A 23,241-nucleotide genomic window follows, 5' to 3' on the forward strand; every position below is an offset into this window, starting at 1 on the left:
TCTCTCTCTCTCTCTCTTTTTCTCCCTCTATATCTCTCCTCTGTCTCTCTGCATCCTCCCACCTTAAGTTACCCATACCTGCTCTCTGTTGCTTGTAACCAAGAATTATAACTTAAATACACTAATAATAATAATAATAAAAAACCTCTAGCCAGTTGTGGTGGCATATGGGAAATTGCTGAAAAGCTGGAGGCAGGAGGATCAGGAGTTCAAGGCCAGCCTGGGCTATGCATTAAAAATAAAACAACACTGCTACCATGAACTGTTCCCCTCTGCAGTGATAGAAAGACATCTAAGATACATTACTAAATGACCTTTCTAAAAGCATTGACTTACAACTTTAGGGACCACTCTTTTCTGACTCTACAAGAAGCAAACAAGCTGCTTCCTAGATCTTGGATTGACCCAGACCAATAATAAAAAGCAAGTAGGAGGAGAAGCCTATCTCTTATACTCTTAGCCTTCGTGGGCCATTGTTCAAGTTCATACTGTTTTATAGAATGCATTCTTTTTTAATATTTATTTTTATTTATTTATTTGAGAGAACGAGAAGGGGAAAGAAAGAGGCAGATAGAGAATGGGTACTCAGGGCCTCCAACCATTGCAAACAAACTCCAGATGCATGTGCCCCCTTGTGCATCTGGCTTACTGGGTTATGGGTCCTTTGGCTTGGCAGGAAACACGTGAACTTCTAAGCCACTTCTCCAGCCCTATAATACATTCTTTAAGAGGAGAAAAAGCATTTCCTTTTTTTATACCATAAAATGATGCACCAAGAGGCAATAAGTTAAAAATGAAAAAGCCATGCATCATCCCCAGGTAAGCACTTCCTACCAGCTTGCTGTGCTTTTCTTATCATGTATGTGCTTTGTCAGCATGTTACAAAGTAGGATCATATGGTGTTGTCAACTCGAGACAATTTACTATTTGCTAATTAAAAATTATTGTTATTTATTTGAGAGAGAGAAGGGAAGTAAGGCAGAGAAGGAGAGAGGGAGAGGAAGAGAGAGAGAGAATGGATGTGCCCGGGCCTCTAGCCACTGCAAATGAACTTATCTGGCTTATGTAGATCCTGGGGAATCAAATCTGGGTCCTTTAGCTTTGTATGCCAGTGCCTTAAGTGTTAAACCATATCTCCAGCCCACTATTTGGTAATTTTTAAATGTTATTAAAGTTTCTCAGTATAATTTTATTGTACCAATCATCATCACTATCATTTTGAGACAGGGTCTTGCTGTGTTGCTCAACACAGTATCTAATTCCTGGGCTCAAGTGATGCTCCTGCCTCAGACTCTTAAATAGCTAGGCTGGCCGGCATGGACCACTGTGCCTGGTTACAGTATAGTTTTTCATGTTTATATTCTCATTATGAGTGTTTACAAATGTAAAAAATTAAATCACTTTTCTGTCCTGAAATTGGTGTATTACCCAATGGTATTCATATCCCACACTAATGTCCAACATTCATTACCATTCCTGATTGCTGATTGAATGATCAGTGGGATACATAGCAGGTACATACTTTGTGATCAGGTTATAGGCTTCCCACAGAACTTGCCATACTGGAAGGGTTGTCTTAAGGCTGAAGTGACCTTCAGTCTAACTGGTCTTCTGCCACATCTTCTTCCAAAAGCTGGCTGACTCAGAGGCTTTGCATGTGAGCGTAAATTTTTTTTTTTTTTTTTTTTTTTTTTTGTTATCAATGCACTTTAGCCTTCTTCTGACAAGCCCACACTGGTAAGCTAATGAGAGAGAAAGAGCTTCAACTCTCCTAGATCAGATTATTAAAATCTTTCCTCAGGAGATTTGAAGAAGTCTAAGTGCAGCGACCTAGAAGGGATAAAGGAACAGGATTCTGAATGGTGGATTCTTTCCTGGGAGGCAAATGCTGTAGTGATTTCTACAACCAGGTAAGGATGATGATTTCTTCTTTGTGGAGAGGGAGGACACAGGATTTATGGATAATCCTATTGACTGAGAGATGTTGACAGAAATCTGTAGTTCCACCTCATTTTAATTGCTTTGGAAATTCATTTTTTGTGGAGTTGTTACATTTTCACTGTTAACTTCTGATAAAAGAGGGACCCTGGTATGGCAAAGACATGGCACATCACCTGCTATTGTGGCCCTAGAGCCTCATCTCTGAGCTTGCTTGGTAGTGACTCATAACCATTATGAAATCTAGAATCATTTAAGATGTAACCGAAGGCTCAGCTCCTCAGGGTGCATTTGCATTCTAAGAACAGACAAGGTATCTGCCCAAATGTTTGAATTTATTCAGGTTTAGGGTAGGAGTGACCATTGTTAGAGACAGTGTTGATCCAAATTCTGCTTTTCCAAAAGGTGTCAGTAAAGTCAGCTAAAGTGGTTTTAGAAGAATGTGTGAATGTGCTAGCAACTTCTCCCAGCTAACAGGAGTGCGGAAGCATGCCAGATGAGGCGAATAACTCAAGTCCAAGTGCAAGGAGATAGTAAGTGCCTTATTGTCTTGTGGAGAAGTTTGACAATATTAAAATAGCCCCAAATAAGAGCATGTGCGTGCGCACACACACACTGTATTATTTCTGTTTTCATACACAAGCTCTGACCATGTGGCCACATTTAGATACAATCTGCATGTTGACGCTTTGGGGTTTGGATGCCCAATTGTTCTTCATCTAGACTTGTAGGAAGGCTCTTCCAAAATGAAGCCTTGAACAAAAACTAGCTATAATGGGATTGAAGTTTGCTGTGGGAACAGCAGCTGATCATGAATAAAATGCTTCACGTATCAGAGTTTCAGAGGCCCATTTGATATGTGTTTCCTGGCTTCTGGGATTTACAACAGAAGTTGAGACCAAGCCACAGCTCTATCTAGCTCTGTTTTGCCCTGGTTTCAGGGTTGTCACTGTTGTTGGCGATGATGGATATGGTTCTAATGAAAGGGTGAGGATGGTTTCATCAGCAGTAAGGAAATGTGTGATGATGGTCACTTTTGTGTCCACTCCCAGTCCCACCTTACCTCAAAAGTGCTTGCTGTTAGACTGAGTTTCACTTGTAGCCCAGAATTACGAAGTCAAATGGTTACAGAGATACCAGGCCATAATTTAGATAGATCAAGCTCAGTAATAAGGATTAGTGTGCTGGAGAGTTCATAAAGCACTTAGAGGATAGTAGTTACAGCCACTTTTTAAGAACACATTAAGAGAAAATGTGAGTGTTTGCATTTATAAACATAAGCAATATTGTTTCTCTTGTCATCTAAGGTAAGTCAAAACAAAAACTTGTCTATACCTCACTAAATGCATCTATTTTATTGCTATTTGCAAGTCATGGGGTAGCAATGTCTTTAACCATACATTACTCATTTTGAGGACAAGTTCTGGGATTCTAGGTCAGATTTCCTAAAGTATAGGTTAGGAAAACAGATTTTGAAAGTTCTACCTATTATTCAGTAGCATACTATAAATTTTCTTTCAAATGGAGTGCAGCTTTGCAATGTACAGATAAAGGGTGTCATTTGAATACCTACTACATGCCATGGGACAAAACAAGTACTACTTATAGCATGTCATCTCATTTTGCTGGAATTCTGTAGCATAGTATGGAAACTGTCATATCAGTATTTGGAGATGTGGAAACTGAGGCTTAGTATTACAGGAATGTTTCCTAAGGTCACTCAGTAAGCGGAAGACATGAAGTTTCAATGGAGTCTGTACTCAGACTTAACCTAATTTCTAGCCACCACATTATAGTTATTCTTCTTACCTTATTGGAGTTTTTAGCTTTTAAAGTCATTTTGGGTGATGATGATAAATTCATTTAAAAAATATCTTAATTAATTAATTTATGAGAGAGAGAATAACTCTAGATACATGCACCACCTTGTGCATCTGATTTTATGTGGTTCCTGAGGAATCAAACCTGGGTCCTTTGGCTTTATAGGCAAGAGCTTTAATAACCAAGCCATCTCTCCATCCCTCCCAACTATAAATTCTTTTAAAAACATTTTAAGAAAATTATGGGAGAAATACTTTTGTAGAACACAGGATTTTCAAATTGTGTGACATTGTTCTGATGCCTGAAAGGAAAATTTTACTCATGAGATTGAGACCAGAAATGCCAGTCCCCTTCTTCTCACTAGACAGTGACTGAGAATTACAACACAGAGATTAAACACCAATGTTATGGACTTCACCTCCATCTGGACAAGATAATTTTACTTAATCTATAAAGAGTACAGCTGCAAGCCCAGGCAGTGTGTGTGTGTGTGTGTGTGTGTGTGTGAATCATACTAAGGACATACACCTCTATCCCAAACCCATGTACTGACCCATAAGCAACATCACTGCAGTGTGAAGACAAGGAGTATCAACAGACTCTTTCCTTAGTTGCCAGTGTCAAGTCATAGGTATGGTTACCAAGAACATCTCTCTGCTGAGAAAGATTAAGATTTGGAAATCACACTTGAGTGTTTCTAAAAAAAAGTAGTGTAACTTTTGTAAACGGTTGATTGTGTCTTCTGTGGACTGGGGCATGGAACCAGTGGTAAGTGTGCTCTGTGTTTGCCATCCTAGAGGTAACCTGCTGATAGGGAAGAGATAAGATAGCATAGCTTTGGGCAGCTTAAAGCACATGTATTTTAACTTATGATTCTATATTTTTTCTTCCTCTCTCATGATTCTTCTTCCATCTCTGTTTTGTCTTAGGAGAAATGGCCAAGCGCACCTTCTCCATGTTGGAGTCATTTCTCATTTTCCTCCTTGTTGTCATGACTGCCATCACAGTGGCCCTCCTCAGCCTCCTGTTCATCACCAGTGGGACCATTGAAAACAACAAAGGTAAGGTTCAAGGGCTGTCTTGGATGCTACTCCTAGGCCTTCAGGAGATTTCTTGATTAGTGGGGAATACCATGATGAGAAATGGCATCCATTGGACTTTGTACACGAGAAGTAGGGGATGGCTGCCTTCTGCTATATTTCTTATTCTTCATTGACAGTAGCTTTTATCATATTTACCTTTGTCCCCAAGTTGCCAGATGATAGAAATATGCACATACTTGCTTTTATACTTTCTACTGATGAACTCATAGTCCGAAGTTCTTCAAAGTCTTGTAACTTCATTTTTGGCCACCAAACCTTGAGTCTTTCTCTGCCCGCTCATTACCATCATCTTCTCTTGGGAGCAAATAAAACAAAACAAAATTAGTAACAGCAACAATAAAAGGCAGTAAATACCAGCCTGTGAAAAGTCAGATATGCTAGAGAAAAGAGGGTTTTAATCACCACGAGGGTCTACACGTAAGGTGCAGTGGAACGGCAGAGCAGTGAGGAAGAAGAGCTGCTGTACTGCTAGTGCTTCCAGTCTTCACATTGTAGTCTGAGCTTTCCCGAGGGCTTTTTTTTTTTTTTTTTTTTTTTTTTTGGTAGCTAGAAAGTAAGATCTTAAATATTGTCTGATTGTCTTTTAAAAATTTCATTTTCTTCTTTTCGGCCAGAGCTGCCATCTTCCAGTAATTTGCCAAGATGGCAAACAGAAAGGGAAAGAGGAGAGGCACCCGGTACATGTGCTCTAGGCCTTTCAGAAAACCGGGAGTTGTTCCATTGGCCACATATATGCGAATCTACAAGAAGGGTGATATTGTAGACATCAAGGGAATGGGTACTGTCCTAAAAGGAATGCCTCATAAATGCTACCATGGGAAGACTGGAAGAGTCTACAATGTCACCCAGCATGCTGTTGGCATTGTTGTGAACAAACAAGTCAAGGGCAAGATTCTTGCCAAGAGATTTCGTGTGCGTATTGAGCATATTAAGCAGTCTAAGAGCTGAGACAGCTTCCTGAAAGGGGTGAAGGAAAATGACCAGAAGAAGGAGGCCAAAGAGAAGGGAACCTGGGTGCAGCTGAAGTGGCAGCCCGCTCTGCCCAGAGAGGACTAATGGAAAAGAGCCGGAGCTGCTGGAGCCTATTCCCTATGAGTTCATGGCTTAATAGACGTCCTAATGAATCAGACCTAGATTGTCAAAATGCTTTTCTTCATTAAAGTATGGTGTCCTCACTTACTCAAAAGAAATATAAAAAAACTTCATTTTCTTTTTGATGACTTAATATATGAATATAATTTTTTTGAAGCAAGCACAACAGACTGGCCTTTTCTTCTTTCATGCAATAGAATGAGAGTGAGTGAAAGAGAGGGAGACAGAGAGAGAAAAACAATTGGCATGCTAGGGCCTCCAGCCATTGCAATCAAATTCTAGATGCGTGCAACCCCTTGTAAGCATGTGTAACCTTGCATGCTAGGGTTACCTTGTGTATCTGGCTTACGTGGGACCTGGAGAGTCAAACATGAGTTCTTAGGCTTCACAGGCAAGTTCCTTAACTGGTGAGTCATCTCTCCAGCCCAATATTATGTATTTTGGTCATATTCACTCCCTCCTCTTACCCCTTCTTCCCAAGTAGTCACCTTCCTATTTCCACTGAGTTTAATTAGGGTTGCTTGCCTGAGCATGGGTAGAGAGTTATGTACTGAAGCATGGGAACTGTTTCTTGATTTTCTTTTTGTGATACTGGAATAAGATTTAGTTTCTGAAGGCACTGCAGGCCAAATTTATAGCCAATGTTGGCAAAGGATTTTTTTTTTAAATTTTTTATTTATTTATTTGAGAGCGACAGACACAGAGAGAAGGACAGATAGAGGGAGAGAGAGAGAATGGGCGTGCCAGGGCTTCCAGCCTCTGCAAACGAACTCCAGACGCGTGCGCCCCCTTGTGCATCTGGCTAACGTGGGACCTGGGGAACCGAGCCTCAAACCGGGGTCCTTAGTCTTCACAGGCAAGCGCTTAACCGCTAAGCCATCTCTCCAGCCCGGCAAAGGATTTTTGATAGAGTCTGGTTTAGTGCAAGAACACAGAGTTGCTAACCAAGTAGAGAACACAGATGAGGGCTAGATGCTTGGCCAAACTGAATGGAAGACTGATCTCAAGTACAGTGGAAAAGGAGATAGTATTTTTCTCGTCAGTTTTCCCTTTTTGTGGCCTCTTTTTTTTTTTTTTTTTAACAGCTTCCCCTATTATGTCCTGGTGCTTTCAACTCTCTGTGGATACACAGGAATGATGATCCTTTGTTATACGGGTGGTCTCAGAATGCTAGGAATAAAGGATTCCTTAGGACTTATTTTGCTCTTGAATTTAGAATCAGGAGGTAGAGATTCAGGGAATTTAAGAGTTACAGTAACTATTCTCATGCTAGTACTTACTACATAGTGACTTTTTTATAGGGTTGTACAGTGAGTATTCTACATAACTTTCTCATCTAACTCCCACAAAATGCCCTCTGAGTAAGTCCCTAGTCTTGATGCCACTTTACAAAGTAGAGAACCTGAAACCTCAATTGCAAAGAGCTTGCCCTCATTGACTTTAGTGGGCTCATGTTTCTATGTTAGCAGCAGGGTAGCAAAAGCAACAGTAATACTTCTGCCCTTGAAGCAACTGATGTGCAGGGGCATGGGTGCTGCTGACTCTACATGTAATGCTCTTGGAAGAGCATCAGATCCTGCTGAGTCTGGCTTGGGCACTGGAGTCATCACACATTCTGTATGAAGTCTTGGTTAAACTACTCTTCCAAGTGTTGGTTTTGTATCTGTAAACTTGGAAGAGGTTGGAATAGTTGACCTCCTTATTATTATTTTTTTTTTAGCTCTAAAATTCAGAAATATCAGAAATCATGAAAAGCTCTTTCCTAAATACTTTCTTTCTTTCTTTTTTTTTTTTGAATCTTAGACAGAGAGAGAGAGGGAAAAAATTGGCATGCCAGGGTCTCAGCTGCTGAAATCAAACTCCAGATGATTGTACTTGACACATCTTTGTGTGTCTTGCTTACACAGGACCTGTAGAGTTGAACATGGTTCCTTAGGCTTCGCAGGCAAGCCTTAACCACTAATTCATGTCCCTAACCCTTGTACTTTCTGCCCTCAAGGCATTCCTTGTGACACTGACATTTGCTGTCTTGTCTACTCCTGATTGTTTTCTGAGAGTGGAAAATAAACAAGCAAGCGCATGTATAAAATGTTTGGATATGTAAAGAAAACTAAAGTTATATACCAACCATTGCTTTAAACTTTAAACTTGTATTAACATAGTTACTGCTCAAGACTACACCAGAGAGGACAATATGATTCTGTCTATAATAAAGAAAGCTAAAAGGACTAGGTGAGGCAAATTGCTTGACTAGTAATTAGTAGCATCAGATTTCAAAACATGCAGTTTGTTTCTGGTAATAGCCTTTTAATGGCTATGTCATTCTGTGTTTCCTGATGTTCATGAGTTTTTACATATTATAAATAAACATGTGTATAGATATACCCATAAATATGAAACGTATATAAATGTATAAGAATTGAAATAAGGTAGAATATGTGACCAAGTTTACAGTGATTCTGGTTGCATTAATAAAAGGCTTCAGAGGAGTGGAGGGATGGCTTACCAGTTAAGGTGCTTGCCTGAAAAGCCAAAGGACCAGGTTTGATTCTGCAGGGCCCATGTAAGCCAAATACACAAGGTGGTGCATGTGTCTAGAGTTTGTTTGGCAGTGGCTGGAGATCTTGGTGTGCTCATTCTCTTTCTCTCTCTGCCTCTTTCTCTCTCTCTCTCAAATAAATAAATAAATAAATATAAAACGTAAAATAAAAAATAAAAAAGGCTTCAGAATGTCGAGGACCAGAAGAGGGAAGACATAGCTGGGTGATATCCTGTATGAAGAGCTGAGCTGGATATAAGTTTCATGGAGCTAGATCTACTTTGGAGTGAATAGTGCAGAGAAGAGTGAGGTGTCTGGAGAAAATGGGAAAAAAGTTCCCAATAGACACAGTGGCAAGAACCTGGTACATGTTTTGTTTGGCATGAACAAAGCATCAGGGAACAGTGAAGTGGGTGAAGGTACCTGCAGAATGCTGATGAGTAGTTGAAGGACATTGGCTAAAGACTTCCTTTCTAATGTGGAATGTGTCTAGTCCAAGAAAACAATTCTGTTTAAACTTATGATTTCAGATAGTTTCCTATTTCTCATCATCTACCTTATATACGTAGGAGAATATATAAAGCCAGGTATGGTGATTCTTGGGAGGACCAGGTAAGAGGATCTTGAATTTAAAGCTATCCAGAGCTACATTGTGAGACCCTGTCTCCAAAAAAAAAAAAAAAAAAAAAGAGAGAGAGAGAGAGATACTTTTCCTTAGGAATCTGAACCTATACTTTCTAATTGGTGCCAAGTGAGTCGAATAGAGTGTTTTCTTCTCATATCTTACTCTGTTTTTAGATTCAGGAATTCATGGATTTTCAACCACCCAGGGCTCCATGGCCACCCAATCCTCTCCAGTGACTCTCATTCCAGACCCTCCTTTTCCCAACAACTTCAGTGGCTACTATATTGGCGTTGGGCGAGCTGATTGCACAGGACAAGTGGCAGATATTGCTTTGGTAGGTAAATGCTAGGCTCCTTTAGGAGGCTGTGAAGCAAGTAATTTCATTACTTTGCATCCTCCATTCATTCCTAATCATTTCATTGTCATTATTTCCAGTTTTTCTGTTATCTCTGCTGTCTATCATTACTAATATTGCTTTAGAAGGAAGAGGGAAATTTTTATCTAACTATAACTTTTTGTGAAGTCCATTGATCACTTTCTACGGATGGTACCATATATTCATGTCTTCCCCATCTACTTTATTAAGAGAATCTCTAGGTTACAGAAGTGAGGCTTTAAGTCCCTCATTTAAAAAAAAATGTAGTTAACTCTAGTAAAAACAGGAAATCTATTATAGGTCAATGTCATGTTAACCAAATAAAGCAGTTCTATATAGACTGAACTGTCATAAGGACACAGTGATGGAATACCCACTTAGGTCACTACTTACTTGAAACCAGAGCATAAAGGTGTCCCCTGGAATTTGCTCCCTTCCACCAAATGATTGTTATGTTCTAACAATTACTTCCAGCTGTCTGTGCTGAAGACTCAAGCAAGAATGTGGTACTTAAGTGAACACCTTATACAAGATACAGAGAACTGTATAGGAACTGGGTTTAATTTTTATGGGTGGATGTGGTGATTTGAATGTGCAATGTCCCCCATAGCCTCATGTGTTTTGAATGCTTGGTCTTCAGCAGGTGGCTGTTTGGGAGGTAGAGCCATGCTGGAAGAGATATGTCCCTGGGGGAGGGCCTTGAGGTTTATTTGTCCATCCCTACTGAGTGCTCATAGCTCAGCTCATACTCTTTGCTGTCTCCCTGTTGATATATGATGATGTGAGCCAGTTTCAAGCTACGCTTTCCCATTGAAATTATAAAGGCTGAAATAAACCCTTTCCTCCCACAAGCTGCTTTTGGTTGGGTGTGTTGTCCTAGCAACAAGAAGGTAACTGCTACAGTAGGGTTTTAAGACACAGTGAGGGAATGGTCTTAGAACAGGAGTATGTGCTCTTGGCTTAGTCTAGAGATTGATAAACTGGTAAAAGTGGAGTGAGGTAGACTTAGTGAATATTACCTGATCATAAGACCATTTTCTTCAGAAAACAACTTAGCATACCATATAAACAATGCATGAGAGCCTCCAATCTGTAGGCTGTTCCAGAGCCATGTGGGGCATGGGTAAGGGAAATATTTCTTCTTTATTTCACCTTAGAAGAGAAGCTTCTACCTGAAAGGAGTAGACAGCCCCCAAAGGTACAGCAGTGGAATGTCTGAGCCACCAGCGCCACCCCTTGCCAGTTGCCCATTAAGGCTTCTACCCGACTGATCAGCACTTTACCTTCACGTTGTTTTTCTGCACAGAATATTAAAGCCAGAAGGCTTTATTTTATAAAAAACTAAAATATAAGCAAAAATAAAGATATTATAAAATGTATAAAATATAAATATACAAAATTATGATTACGGCTTATTTATTTATATTTTTAAACACTTCGATTATCTCATTAAGTCACAGTGTCATGTGGCTTCTCCCTGTGTGTTCCTGCATATTCTGTTCTTGTATATTGGTGCCTGGATTCTAGAGCAGAGGAGTAAGCCACAGCAACTCTGAGGCTCTCTTTTTCTTCAGATGGGCTATGGAAAATCTGGCCAGAATGCACGGGGTCTTCTCACAAGACTGTACAGTCGGGCTTTCATCGTGGCAGAGCCTGATGGGTCAAGTAGAATGGCGTTCATCACCATTGAGATAGGCATGGTTTCCCAAAGACTCAGGCTGGAGGTGAGTGATGAAAACATGGGAAGGAAAGAAATCTGTGGGGCAAATGATGGGAACTCTGTCTCTCATCTACCATGCTTCTCTAACTGACAATATAAGCTCTGTAAGCTCTTGATAGTATAACAGACAAGTATATAAGGAGAAGGATCACCATGATGACAATCTAAGTGTTATTGATCAAAACTTGTTTCTAGTGATGCTGATGGGTCCTCATTGTTATGAGTGGAAATGTTTCTTGAATGTCCCACTCACCTTCACATGTATTCTTCCATTTAACCATCTAATTAATCTTTCTTTCAAAGTCTTAGGCAACTGAAAATAGATATAAGATCAGATTAAAATGAAAGTACAGCATTGAAGTGAAGTTGGCCATGAATTGGGAATTGAAGAAACTGGGTGACAGGCACGTGAGGATTTGTTATATTAGTTTGATAATTTTTATATGAGTTTGAAATTTGTGTGGAATAATGTGTGGGATGTGTGTATGCATATATATGAGATGCATGTACCCTATGCACATGGGAAAGACAGAGGACAACCTCTGGTATCCTTCTCGTTCATCTATGTATTTCCTTGAGATGCAGTCTGTCTCTCAACCAGGGCCTTTTGTCCATCAGTGAGCCTAGGCATTCTGCCATCTCTACCAGATACAGTCCAGAGTTACAGGCAGGCATTCATGGCTATGTCCAACTTTAATAAAATTATTTTACTTATTTACAAGGAGGTAGTGAGTATATGGGAGAGAGGGAGGAAATGGATAGAAATGTCAGGGCCTCTTGCCTTTGAGAATGAACTCTAGATACATTCTAGATACACTTTATGTATCTGGATTTATGTGGGTACTGGGGGATAGAACCTGGGATGGTAAACTTTGCAAAGAAATTCCTTTAACTACTGATCTATCTCCCTAGCTCCCCATGCTCAACCTTTCATGTGGGCTCTAGGGAGTTTAACTTGGTGGTCTCTGCCCAGGACGTCCTCATGCTTCAGGGGTAAGCATGCACTCTTAACCATTGAGCCATCTCTCCAGCTCAGAGTGGGGAAAGATGAGGTTAGCAGAAAGGTACATAAAGGGTCCAAAGGTACCTGAGAGACAAAGGAGCAGAGGAAGAGAAAGAGAGAAGAGAGGGGAAGACAGGGCAGAGGAGAGAGAGAAAGGACAAGTGAAGTGACAGCCATGGACTCAGTCTGTCTTCTCAGCTAGTGTCTCAGGGTTTACCCTGTTCTTCTTTCTGTGTAGGACCTGGTCACCAAGTGATGGCTCCACAGGTGCTCACATTTCCACTACGTGACAAAGGGGAGAAGCTTGGGCAGAGTAGTGACTGATATCAGTCATGCAGTAACTCATTTAGTCAGCCTCCCCTGCTAAACACTGTTGCTCTGCTGTGGAGGGGCCCCAGTGAGATGACCTAAAGGCACTGCTCCAATGTTCCCTTATGAGGACTATTGTGAAAGCCTCTCCCGTCTCTTTCCTGTGCTAAAACCAAATGTGAAGTGGCTCTGCTATTCTTACGTTATCATGGATAAAGTACCTGACTCTTAGAGAAGGTTGGGACACTTTCCAAAATTCAGAAAGTTAGAAAATGGTAGAGCTTAGTTATGAAAACATATACCTACGTTCTTAAAGAGACATTTTTTTGCACATGTTTATATGTATGTGTGGTATGCATGTGTGTATGTGTGTTCCTGTATGTGTGGATGCACATTTGTGTGCATGTGGAACTAGAGGGTAATGTTAAGTTCTTCTTTAATCGCTCTCCACATTATGTTTTGAGACAAAATTACTAGCTAAGAAGGCAGCCCCCAAGTCCAGGGATCCTTGGTCTTTGGCTCCCAAGCCCTGGAGTTATAGGCACAGGCCATCCCACCTGGCTGTTACATGGGTTCTGGGGGTCAGGCTCAGGTCCTCATGTTTGTGCTATACCAGTGGAATGATCCCTTACCCCTTACATTTTTTTTGGGGGGGGGCAGGGTCTCATGTATCCCAGGCTGACCTCAAACTCACTAGGTAGCTAGGGAAGACCTTTGGCCTTCTGATCCTCCTGCCTGTTTCCTGAGTGCTGGGATCACAGCACTTGGTTCACGCAGCATTAAGAGTTGGAACACAGGCTTTGTATACGGTAGGCAAGTACTCTGCCAACTGACTACATCCCAAGCCTAGATACTATTCTTTTAGAAGGAAAAGTGCCTCGTCCACCTGTTCAAGGCACTTTGCTAGTGTTTGCAGAGGACACACAGCTAATGGAATCATAATCCATGTCCCTCAGGAGGCCACTGTCTAGTTGAGGTCAAGGAGAAAAGGCTGTAACATAAGCGCATAGACAACCACAATTCACTGGAGTAAAGTACAATCATTGATTAGTTATCTGTTACCATGTAATACTTTACCAAAAATATCACCACGTAAATAAACATTTATGATCCTACATGCTCGGTGAGACTGGAATTCAGGGCTGGGCTGGCTGCATGTTTCTGACTTAGGTTCTCTGGCAGCTATGATAATGACAGCAAACGCAGACATTTGAACGCTTGACTTAGGCTGCCAATGTGGTTGTTGGCAGAAAACCCGAGTTCCTTGCTCCATATTCTGAGGGATTCCTCCAGAGAGTGTGACTCAAGAAAAAATCATGGAGGAAGCGACAAGAGCTTTTTACAGCCCACTTTCAGTTGTCACACACCATTACCCTGTTCTGTTCATTAAGCAAGTCCAGCCTACACATTAGAAAAATGGAGGGCTGGAGGATGGCATAGCAGTTAAGGCATCTGCCTACAAGGCCAAAGGATCCAGGTTCAATTCCCCAAGACCCATGCTAGCCAGATGCACAAGGGGGTGTACACTTCTGGAGTTCATTCGCAGTGGTTGGAGGCCCTGACATGCCCATTCTCACTCACTCTCTCTCTCTCTCTCTCTCTCTCTCTGACTCTAATAAATAACTAAAAACTAAAAAAAAGGAAAATGGAAATTTAATACTACTTTTTCTTTGAGACAATGTTTCACTGTGTATGTCTAGGCTGGCCTTGAATACACTGTTTTGCCCAGGCTAACTCATGATCAATCTCATGATCGTCCTGACCCAGTCTCCCAGGTGCTGGGATTATAGGTGAGAGCCACCATGCTTGGCTACAGTTTCTAGTTTGAAGGGAGACTTATTAAAAAACATTTGAACATATTGTCTTTTAAGACTATCACAAGGAGATGCACAAAATGGGAATAATGAAAGCATTTTCAAAGTATAAGAGGCACTGAATGAACAGAATTCCAAATGGTCAAAGTGGAGAGGAAGAGGTCAGAGCTAAGGGGCAGCATGAACACAGAGAGTCATAACGGAGGGATGTAGACTTTGTATTTAGGAATCAGAAGAGTTTCATTAGGACATAGGGAAGTGTATAATTGGAGATATACATTGAAGTTGTGTTGGTCATAACTATGGAGGCCTGGGATGTTATTTTGTTTTAATTTATATGGGTAATGTGGAGTCATAGAACACTTTTGAGTAATATAAACACAATTTTAGTATAATATTTCTAATTATATAGTGATACTTTATGTGGATTGGAATAATGTGGAACTAGGGGTGAAGTAATTCATCGCTAGATTCTTTAATATGGAGGCTGTATTCATAAGAGTCCAGCTAGGACACTAGTGATCATATTATGTGCTGAAACCAAAAACATTTAATTCAAGGGAGTTTTGTAAGGTGTTGGAGGACTTAAGGAATAAGAAAAGGAAGTTAGGGTTGTGACAAGGGCATTGGAGCTGCCAAAGTCATGTGATGCTGGCACAAACATCTTAACCCATGGACAGCTCTGAGACTATAAGGTGATAGGTCATGAAAGTAAATGCCAATAACATTTGGGGCTGGACTGACATAAGTGCTGACTTAGTGCTCATGGTGAGCCAGTACTGCTCAGAGCACCTCACATATACTAACTTCATTCTCCAAACAGCTCTGGTGGGGTGTTATTACTTTGGCACTAGAAAGATTAAGATACCAGCTTGCAGATGATCAAGTTAATCAGCAGATGTACATGGTGTGGGATTGTCAGAGCTGGTATCTGAACGTTAGTATCCCGACGTCACAGCCCTTGGTCATTACCACTGCACCACTGTACTCCTTTTTTTTTTTTTTAAGAAAGGGTCTCGCTATAACCGGGGCTGACCTGGAATTCACTATGTAGTCTCAGGGTGGCCTTGAACTCATAGAAATCCTCCTACCTCTGCCTCCCAAGTGCTGGGATTAAGGGTGTGTGCCACCACGCCTGACACTGTGCTGCTTTTTTGCGGAATCAAAAATGGTTCTGGAGCTGGAGAGATGGCTTAGTGGTTGAGGCGCTTGCCTGTAAAGCATAACAACCCAGGCTCGATTCCCCAGTACCCATGTAAAACCAGATGCACAAAATGGCATATGCATCTGGAGTTCATTTAGAATGGCTAGAAGCCCTGATGCACCCATATTCTCTCTCTCTCTGCTTGCAAATAAATAAAATATTTTTTAAACATGGTTCTGATTGGGTTTGGTGGAGTCACTAGCAAGAACATGAGATTCAAAAGGTAGGCATTGGTGGGAGATAATATAATGGAGAATGGAATTTCAAAGGGGAAAGTGTGTGTGGGGGGATATTACCATGGGATATTTTTTATAATCATGGAAAATGTTACTAAAAATTGTGAAAAGAAAAAAAAAAGGCAAGCATTGGGGATGGAGACAGGATGATAGCAGGGTTAATGGTGTGGTCTCTAGATGCTATGAGTTTATTGGCCATTGAACCTCTTCTTCTGTTTTCAGTTCTTCCTGCCATCTGAGACCCACTTAGCTTTCCCAAGTCAATCTAAGGGAAGGTGGAAAAATAAATGCAGCTAAGTAAGTGCATTAATCCTCCCTAAGATAAGCTCAGTGCTTATACACTTTATGGCTTCAGATAGGGTGTCAGTGTCAGCATGCAGACTGGTGATGTTTCCAGCATGGAATGAAGATTAGGAAGGTCTCTGAGCCACGAGGCGGGGCAGGAAGATAGGATGACTTTTCAGCAGTTTTTCTATTCTGCTCCCCATGTGCCTGGCTTCCTAAGTTATCTCTACGTTATTTGTATCTTTTTGTTCTAAAATTCAAGATTCATAAGTACTATCTCCTTAAGAGTTTGATTCTTGAGTAGCCATGAGGAAATATACGTAGTTCTAAATTCCCAGTGTTGGGCTGGAGAGATGGCTTAGCGGTTAAGCGCTTGCCTGTGAAGCCTAAGGAGCCCAGTTCGAGGCTCGCTTCCCCAGGTCCCACGTTAGCCAGATGCACAAAGGGGCGCACGCGTCTGGAGTTTGTTTGCAGAGGCTGGAAGCCCTGGCGTGCCCATTCTCTCTCTCTCCCTCTATCTGTCTTTCTCTCTATGTCTGTCACTCTCAAATAAATAAATAAATAAATAATTTTAAATTCCCAGTGTTATATTTCATTAGGAAAAACATGAATGTTGTTGGTGGCTCTAAACTTCATCTGTAGTTCTGTTGTGTTTTTCTACTACCTTCCTGTCTCAGTTGGGGATTTGAAGAATATTAGCATTGGACTTTAGTTTAGCACCATTATGTCCCTTTTCTTTATAGACCTTTCTTCTTCATAAATGAGATAGTTACTGTGTCAGAAAATGTATGAGAGGGATAAGGCCTTGAGGTCAGACCTAGGGTCAAATAGAAGGAAGACAAAAACTTTTTGGGATGAAGATTGAGGTCAAAGGGGTTGTTAGTTATGTATATCACAGGATGTGCTGTCCACACTCCCTTCGTGTGGCAGCATTGCTCGTGTGGGCATTGTTGTTGAACTTTTGTCTTTGAAGCATGGCAAGGTTAAGGGAAGCAAAAGTAATCACAAAATCTTTTTTTTGTTTTCTTGCCTTAATGCTCTCATGATGAGCGAGGGCATTATAGTTCTTCAGTTCAAGTAGAAGTGATTGAATGAATGTCTCAAGTATGGGAACTGCTCAGCATATAAGCTGCTGCTCCTATGGACCAGTGATGAGTTGGTTGCTTGAAGTTGACTGTGGTGAGAGCATTTACACCACAGAAATTGGCAAACGGTACTTATTTTTCCAGAGACACTCTGTCAAATGGTGTCACACTCAAAGTGGACATTGCTAAAGGTTGCTTTGTGTTTGACACTTTGTGCGTGTACATTTGTCGTGTGGTGTGCATGTGAGTGTGGGTGTGGATGGTGTATTGAACATGTATGTGCAGATGTGCTGGCGGGTACGTAAAGGCCAGAGGAGAATGCCAGGTGTTCCCTTGAAAAGGGTCTCTGTGAATTCAGAGTTGAGGTTCGTTGTCCCGCTGGCTGGCTGGTGAGTGTGTGCACATCCCTGGTCTCTGCTCCCCACTGGGGTTATAGAAACGTGAGACCCACTTTTTCATGTGGTTCCCAGGAAATCAAGCTTAGGCCCTCGTGCTTGTGGCAGGTGCCTTTGCCTGCTGAGCCATCTCCCTGGCCCCTGAGCTTGACACTTTTGCTGGATTCTTTCAGTGTTCTGTCACATAGAAGCCACAGTGAAGAGCAAAGTTTATGCTTTAGGAGATTCAACGCAATGAGAAGTAGGGACTCAGCAACACTAACTTCCTCTGTCTTTTACTGGTGCAGGCGCACCATATGAAAGCAGCATTTAAAGGCTTGGATGAACATTTATAGAGGACCTTTGTATTAAGCATCTATTGCTGAACCACGAATCATCCCAAAACCTAGTGGTTCAAAGCAACAACAATCCCGTGTGATGGCTGTGGAGAGCTGTGTGTTGGAAATCCCAGGTGGGGCAGTTCTGACTTGCCTTAGAGCAGCAGTCTCACATTACCCCTTCTGTGTCTTGTGCTGAGTCAGCATGCAGATGTTGGCTGGGGCTACAGTGGTTTGGAAGCTTGGCCGAAGCTGTGACTCTCTTTCTAAGGTTGCTGACTCATGTGGCTAGCATGTTAGTGCTATGGGATGCTTCTTCTCCGCACATACTTCTGTAGGATTCCTCATGTGAGTGGAGGGCGTTCCTCACCCACAGTGGACGCCTTCCTTCCAAGTGGTGTAAGAGCCTACTCAGAGAACAGTGAGTTCTTCAGCTTGGAAAGTGAGGCAGGGGAGCAGCTCAGAGGCCTTTACGGAGTCTATTCACTGTGTGTAGATGATTTTTCTGCAGAGGCAGCATGACCAGCTTCTTTCTTCATTTAAGCCTCTGCCAAAGAGAGTCCCATTTCAGAAAGATCTTCTCGTAGGCTAGAGACATGGCTCAGCTTGTAAAGTGCTTCCTATGCAGGCTTGAGGATCTGAGTTTGGATCCCCAGTGCCCAGCTAAAATGCCAGGCATGGTGGCATGTGCCTGTGATTGTAGCACTGAGGAGGCAGAGACTGGCAGCTCCCTGGAGCTTGCTGGCTAGCTTGTCTAGTTGAATTGGTGAATGCCAGGTTCAGTGAGAGGTTCTAGTTCAAACAATAAGATGGAGAGTAGTAGAAGGAGACACCTGATGCTGACTTCTAGCCCCCACAGGTGTCCACGCAAGTGCATATACACCCCCTCAGTGACATGCACCTATTCACATGCAAACATGCACACACATTCGTTCTATTCACACCTACATGCACAAAAAGGTCTTTCTTCACTACTAACCCAACACTGTCTTCTTCCTTACCCAGAAGTTTTTTTTTTTTTTTCCCCTCATAATGAAGGAGGATCAGGAGGAAGATAGCCTTTTATAGGCAGTCAGCCATGGACAAAGGCCCAAGAGAACATGGATGCCTCCTTCCTGCCCTGGCAGGACTAGAGCTCATGTCTGATCCTGTCTCTTTAAAGATGTCTTCACGCATCAACTCAGCAGTGCTTCCTGCTTTCTCTTCAACTTTTCCTGGGCCTGGCATACCTGGGTGGGCTGTTCCCTTCTGAGTCAGCCTCTGGAGTCCACTAAGCAATTGGGTCTCTCCTTACACATCTGAGCAGGATGATGAGGCTCGTCCCTAGTTGGATATTTAACCCATAAATTGGCCTGGCACGTGTTTAAGTCTTGCTTGACCCATTTTCATTCTCCTGGCGTCTCAATCTCCTGGTCCTTGCTTTGGTAATTCAGGCTGGGAAGAGGGAGGGATTTTTTTATTTGGGCATTTTCCTGCTTGTTCTCTCTCTCTCTCTCTCTGTGTATGTGTGTGTGTGTGTGTGTGTGTGTATATATATATATATATATATATATATATATATATATATATATATATATATATATATTTACTACATGCATGATTTTTAAAAAGTCCTTTACTATCCTATTTCTTAGTCTTTTCTGACCCCCTTGTGAAGGTGAAGGTGAAAGTGTCTCTTGGTTTGGGGTGTCATGCTTTCTTTCTGTGCGTGCGTGTGTGCATGTGCATGTCTGTGTATCTTCCCCATAGGCTTTTTCCCTGGAGATTTCTCTGGGAAGGAAATTCTCTCCATTCTCCTCCTATCCCATTTATAGCCAGGCAAGGGGGAGAATTCCTTTCTGGCTTGAGTCTTTCAGCTAGCCTTCCCCTTTGATCCTAAATGCTCCCTAAAATCAATCTCATGATTCATAATTTGCCCTTCTCACAGTCTGTTTTTTTCAATTCTTTGTTAATTTGGATAAGGACCCAAAAGTTGAGGTCCAGAGACCTGGGATCTTCTACATCCTTATGGCAGTTAATCTTGCCCTGGATCCAAAATGTTGCATCAATGGTACTAGATGATATAATAGTATATGTGTATTGTTTCTTTTTCTTTATTAGTATAAAATTACCATCAAAGCAGGAACTTGCTTACTCCTCATGCTTAAAACAGATGACTAGATATTAATATACTCTATGTTGAATGAGGACGAGGTAAGAATTCTGGTTAGAAGGACTTGGATGTGGAGTTAGCCCTACTACCCTTTGAATCAGCGAGAAAATCATTTAACTTCTATATATTTCACTGTTCTGAGCTATTCCTACTTCTTGGTTTCTGTAAATATTTTAAACAATACAATGTATATAAATATCTAGGATTATGCTGGCACATAGCAAGTCTACAAAATGTTAGCCCCTGGGACCACTATTGTACTTGGTGTTAGTATGATGGGCAGCTCTCACACAGAGTGGAAGGTCTCTTGAAAGAGAATCCAGTGGGATGGACCTGTGATTGAGCTGAGATTCTATGGGATTTTACTTCTTAGTTCTCTTTTCGTTTCCCTTTAAGGTCCTAAACAGACTGAAGAGTAAATATGGCTCCCTGTACCGAAGAGACAACGTCATCCTGAGTGGCACTCACACACACTCAGCTCCGGCAGGATTTTTTCAGTATACTCTATTTGTACTTGCCAGTGAAGGATTTAGCAATCGAACCTTTGAGTACATGGTCTCTGGTATTGTGAAGGTGGGTGAAGAGCCTGAGGCTCTAAGGTGTTTTAGGACTCCTTTGGTATGGTACAGAGAAAGTACCTATCAGATCTGAGTCTAAGCACAGGCTTAGAACCTACCTACATTTCTGTTTCTTGATGTCAACCTACTGTACAAAAGCCTGTGATTTGGAAATTAAACCTGATGGGAAGAAAATAAGGCTTACTCAGATGTTGGGACCCTGGATGTTGTGGAGAAAGGTGCCACAATCCCTACTTCCAAAAAAGGGGAAAAAAATCCCTTAAGGAACTCAGGTGTGGCAGGGATTTTATAGGGATGTGCAGTGGAACAATATACAGAAGGCCCTATGCCTCGCTGGACACTCGTTACCCAGGTTATGGGATCTTTTTGTTCTCCCAGTGTCCAGAACATCTGCAGTAGATCCTTGCCTGCAGGTGCTAGTTATACTATGCTTCTATTCTGCAAGTTAAATACCATCATAATTTTCATGATTTACATTGGTTGCCATCCAGGATTAGAAAGGAAGGAGGGCATTGCACATTCTGATGTTACAGACACTCTATAAATCTAAAGAAAGATAATTTAGCAAATAAGCAATTAATTTCGTTCAGCAACTAGCAATGAATCCTTGAGATGTGGCTGTTCTTTAGAATTTGTAATGCCAGACAAAAGGAGGGTAAGTATCTGTTGTTCCACTGACACTCTCCCTCCCCTTCCGTCCCCTTTGCTCTCCTCTTTTTTTTTTTTTTTTTTGTCTTGAAATAGAGTTGCACTGTGCAGCCCAGGCTGGCTTCAAACTCACTATAGTGGGGGGCACATTACAAACAAAGGAAGTTCTCTGCTTTGTACTCTTCTGCTTGTATAGATAACTCTTCTCCACAAGGATACGTAGCTTACAATTTTTTTTTTTTTTTAACTTTCAGAGCATTGAGATGGCACATACAAATATGAAACCAGGCAAAATCTTTATCAACAAAGGAAATGTTGCTGGAGTACAGATCAACCGAAGCCCTTTTTCTTACCTTAAGAATCCACCCTCTGAGAGAGCTAGGTGAGGGGAAATTATCAACATAATATGCCCCCATTTCCTTTCGAGAACAGCAATAAAGTCTAAGTTCAGAATTCTTAATTGCTGTGTGAAGTGGGATTCTAAAATAAGGTTAATGATCAAATAATTTAAAACATGTTTATCTAAGATAAACAAAAAGTGAATGTAGAAACAAAGACCTTTTTAAAACAAATCCATTCTGTGCTCTGTTGGCTTTGGGAGACAACACAGAAGCGTGAAGGACCCTGGGTACAACTGTGATCTCAGATTAGCTTTATTATTTTCTATTTGTGTGACTTTTAGGGACTTAATTAATTTATCAACTTTTAGCTTCTTCATTTAAAAAATGAGGAATAAGGGTTGGAGAGATAGCTTAGTGCTTAAGATGTTGGCCTGCAAAGCCAAAGTACCCGAGTTCATCTCCTCAGGAACCATATAAGCCAGATACAAAAGGGGGCACATGCATCTGTAGTTTTTTTGCAGTGGATGCAGGTCCTGAGCGCCCATCTCTATCTGCCTCTTTCTCTCAAATAAAATAAAAGTATATTTTTAAAAATGGGCAGTAAAAATGTATAGAACATACTTTTTTTTTCCCAAGGTAGGGTCTTGCTCTAGCCAAGGCTGACCTGGAATTCACTATGTAGTCTCAGGGTGGCCTCGAATTTACAGTAATCCTCCTACCTTTCCCTCCCGAGTGCTAGGATTAAAGGCATGGGCCACCACACCTGGCAGAACATGCTTTTTTTAATGAACAGTTCTTTTATTATTATTATATTTTATTATTATTATATTATTCAAAAGAATCATCTTAGTCTTCCCTGGTAGAGCAAGGAGGGATGTTAAAAAAAATAAAGACTCTGGAGCTGGAGAAGATGGCTTAGTGGTTAAAGAATTTGCCTGCAAAGCCAAAGGACTCCAGTTCAATTCCCTAGGACCCATATAAGCCAGATACACAAGGGGGTACATGCATCTGGAGTTCGTTTGCAGTGGCTGGAGGCCCTGGCGTGCCCATTTTCTCTCTCTCTCTTTCACTCTCTCTCTACTTCTTTCTCTGTCTCTCAAATAAATAAGTAAAGTATATTAACAAAACAATAAAGACTCTAGAAGGTAGAGAAAGACACAAAACATAACTCAGTGAAAAGATTAATAGAGATAATTTTTTAAGGTGATGAACCAGCTTTGTGAATAGAGACATACTTAGATAGTGTGGCAGTTTACTGTAATAGCTCAGTTTCAACATGATGACTTGACACATTAAATTTACATATTTTGTAGCTTTCATAGCTGTTTATTTTTAGAAAACATAATCTGCTTTCCTTGAAACAAAACAAGACTTAAGTTACAAGTCTTGAATATTTTAAGTTTGCATCCTTCAGGCTATTTTATAGTCTAGTAAAAGTTGGTATCAGTAGAAATTTCAAATACAATTCCCTTTTGCAAGAAACAGATGTATGTCATATACTATCACACATTTTGTATAAATATATTTTAGCTTCAGTTAGTTGATATAACACCCTACTATGGACTATGCTTGCAAACCATTTTCTTTTATTTATTTATATATATTTATATTACATATATATTTGCAAGTAGACAGACAGAGAGAGGAGGGAGAGAGAGTT

The 23,241-nt window shown here is 41.1% G+C and overlaps 1 protein-coding gene across 1 annotated transcript in view; it reads left to right on the top strand.

Moving 5' to 3' along the window:
- Nucleotides 1-1,848: 1,848 nt before the first annotated feature.
- Nucleotides 1,849-23,241, top strand: part of Asah2 (N-acylsphingosine amidohydrolase 2) — an 86,707-nt gene continuing 65,314 nt past the window's right edge. The window contains exons 1-6 of the mRNA XM_004653001.2: nt 1,849-1,910; nt 4,689-4,820; nt 9,292-9,452; nt 11,069-11,218; nt 20,411-20,587; nt 21,495-21,622. Of these exons, the coding sequence (XP_004653058.2) occupies nt 4,694-4,820; nt 9,292-9,452; nt 11,069-11,218; nt 20,411-20,587; nt 21,495-21,622 (743 nt within the window). The 5' untranslated portion in view covers nt 1,849-1,910; nt 4,689-4,693. The remainder of the gene's footprint in view (nt 1,911-4,688; nt 4,821-9,291; nt 9,453-11,068; nt 11,219-20,410; nt 20,588-21,494; nt 21,623-23,241) is intronic.

The sequence above is a fragment of the Jaculus jaculus genome, chromosome 1 (assembly GCF_020740685.1).
Source record: "Jaculus jaculus isolate mJacJac1 chromosome 1, mJacJac1.mat.Y.cur, whole genome shotgun sequence".
Taxonomy (NCBI): Eukaryota; Metazoa; Chordata; class Mammalia; order Rodentia; family Dipodidae; genus Jaculus; species Jaculus jaculus.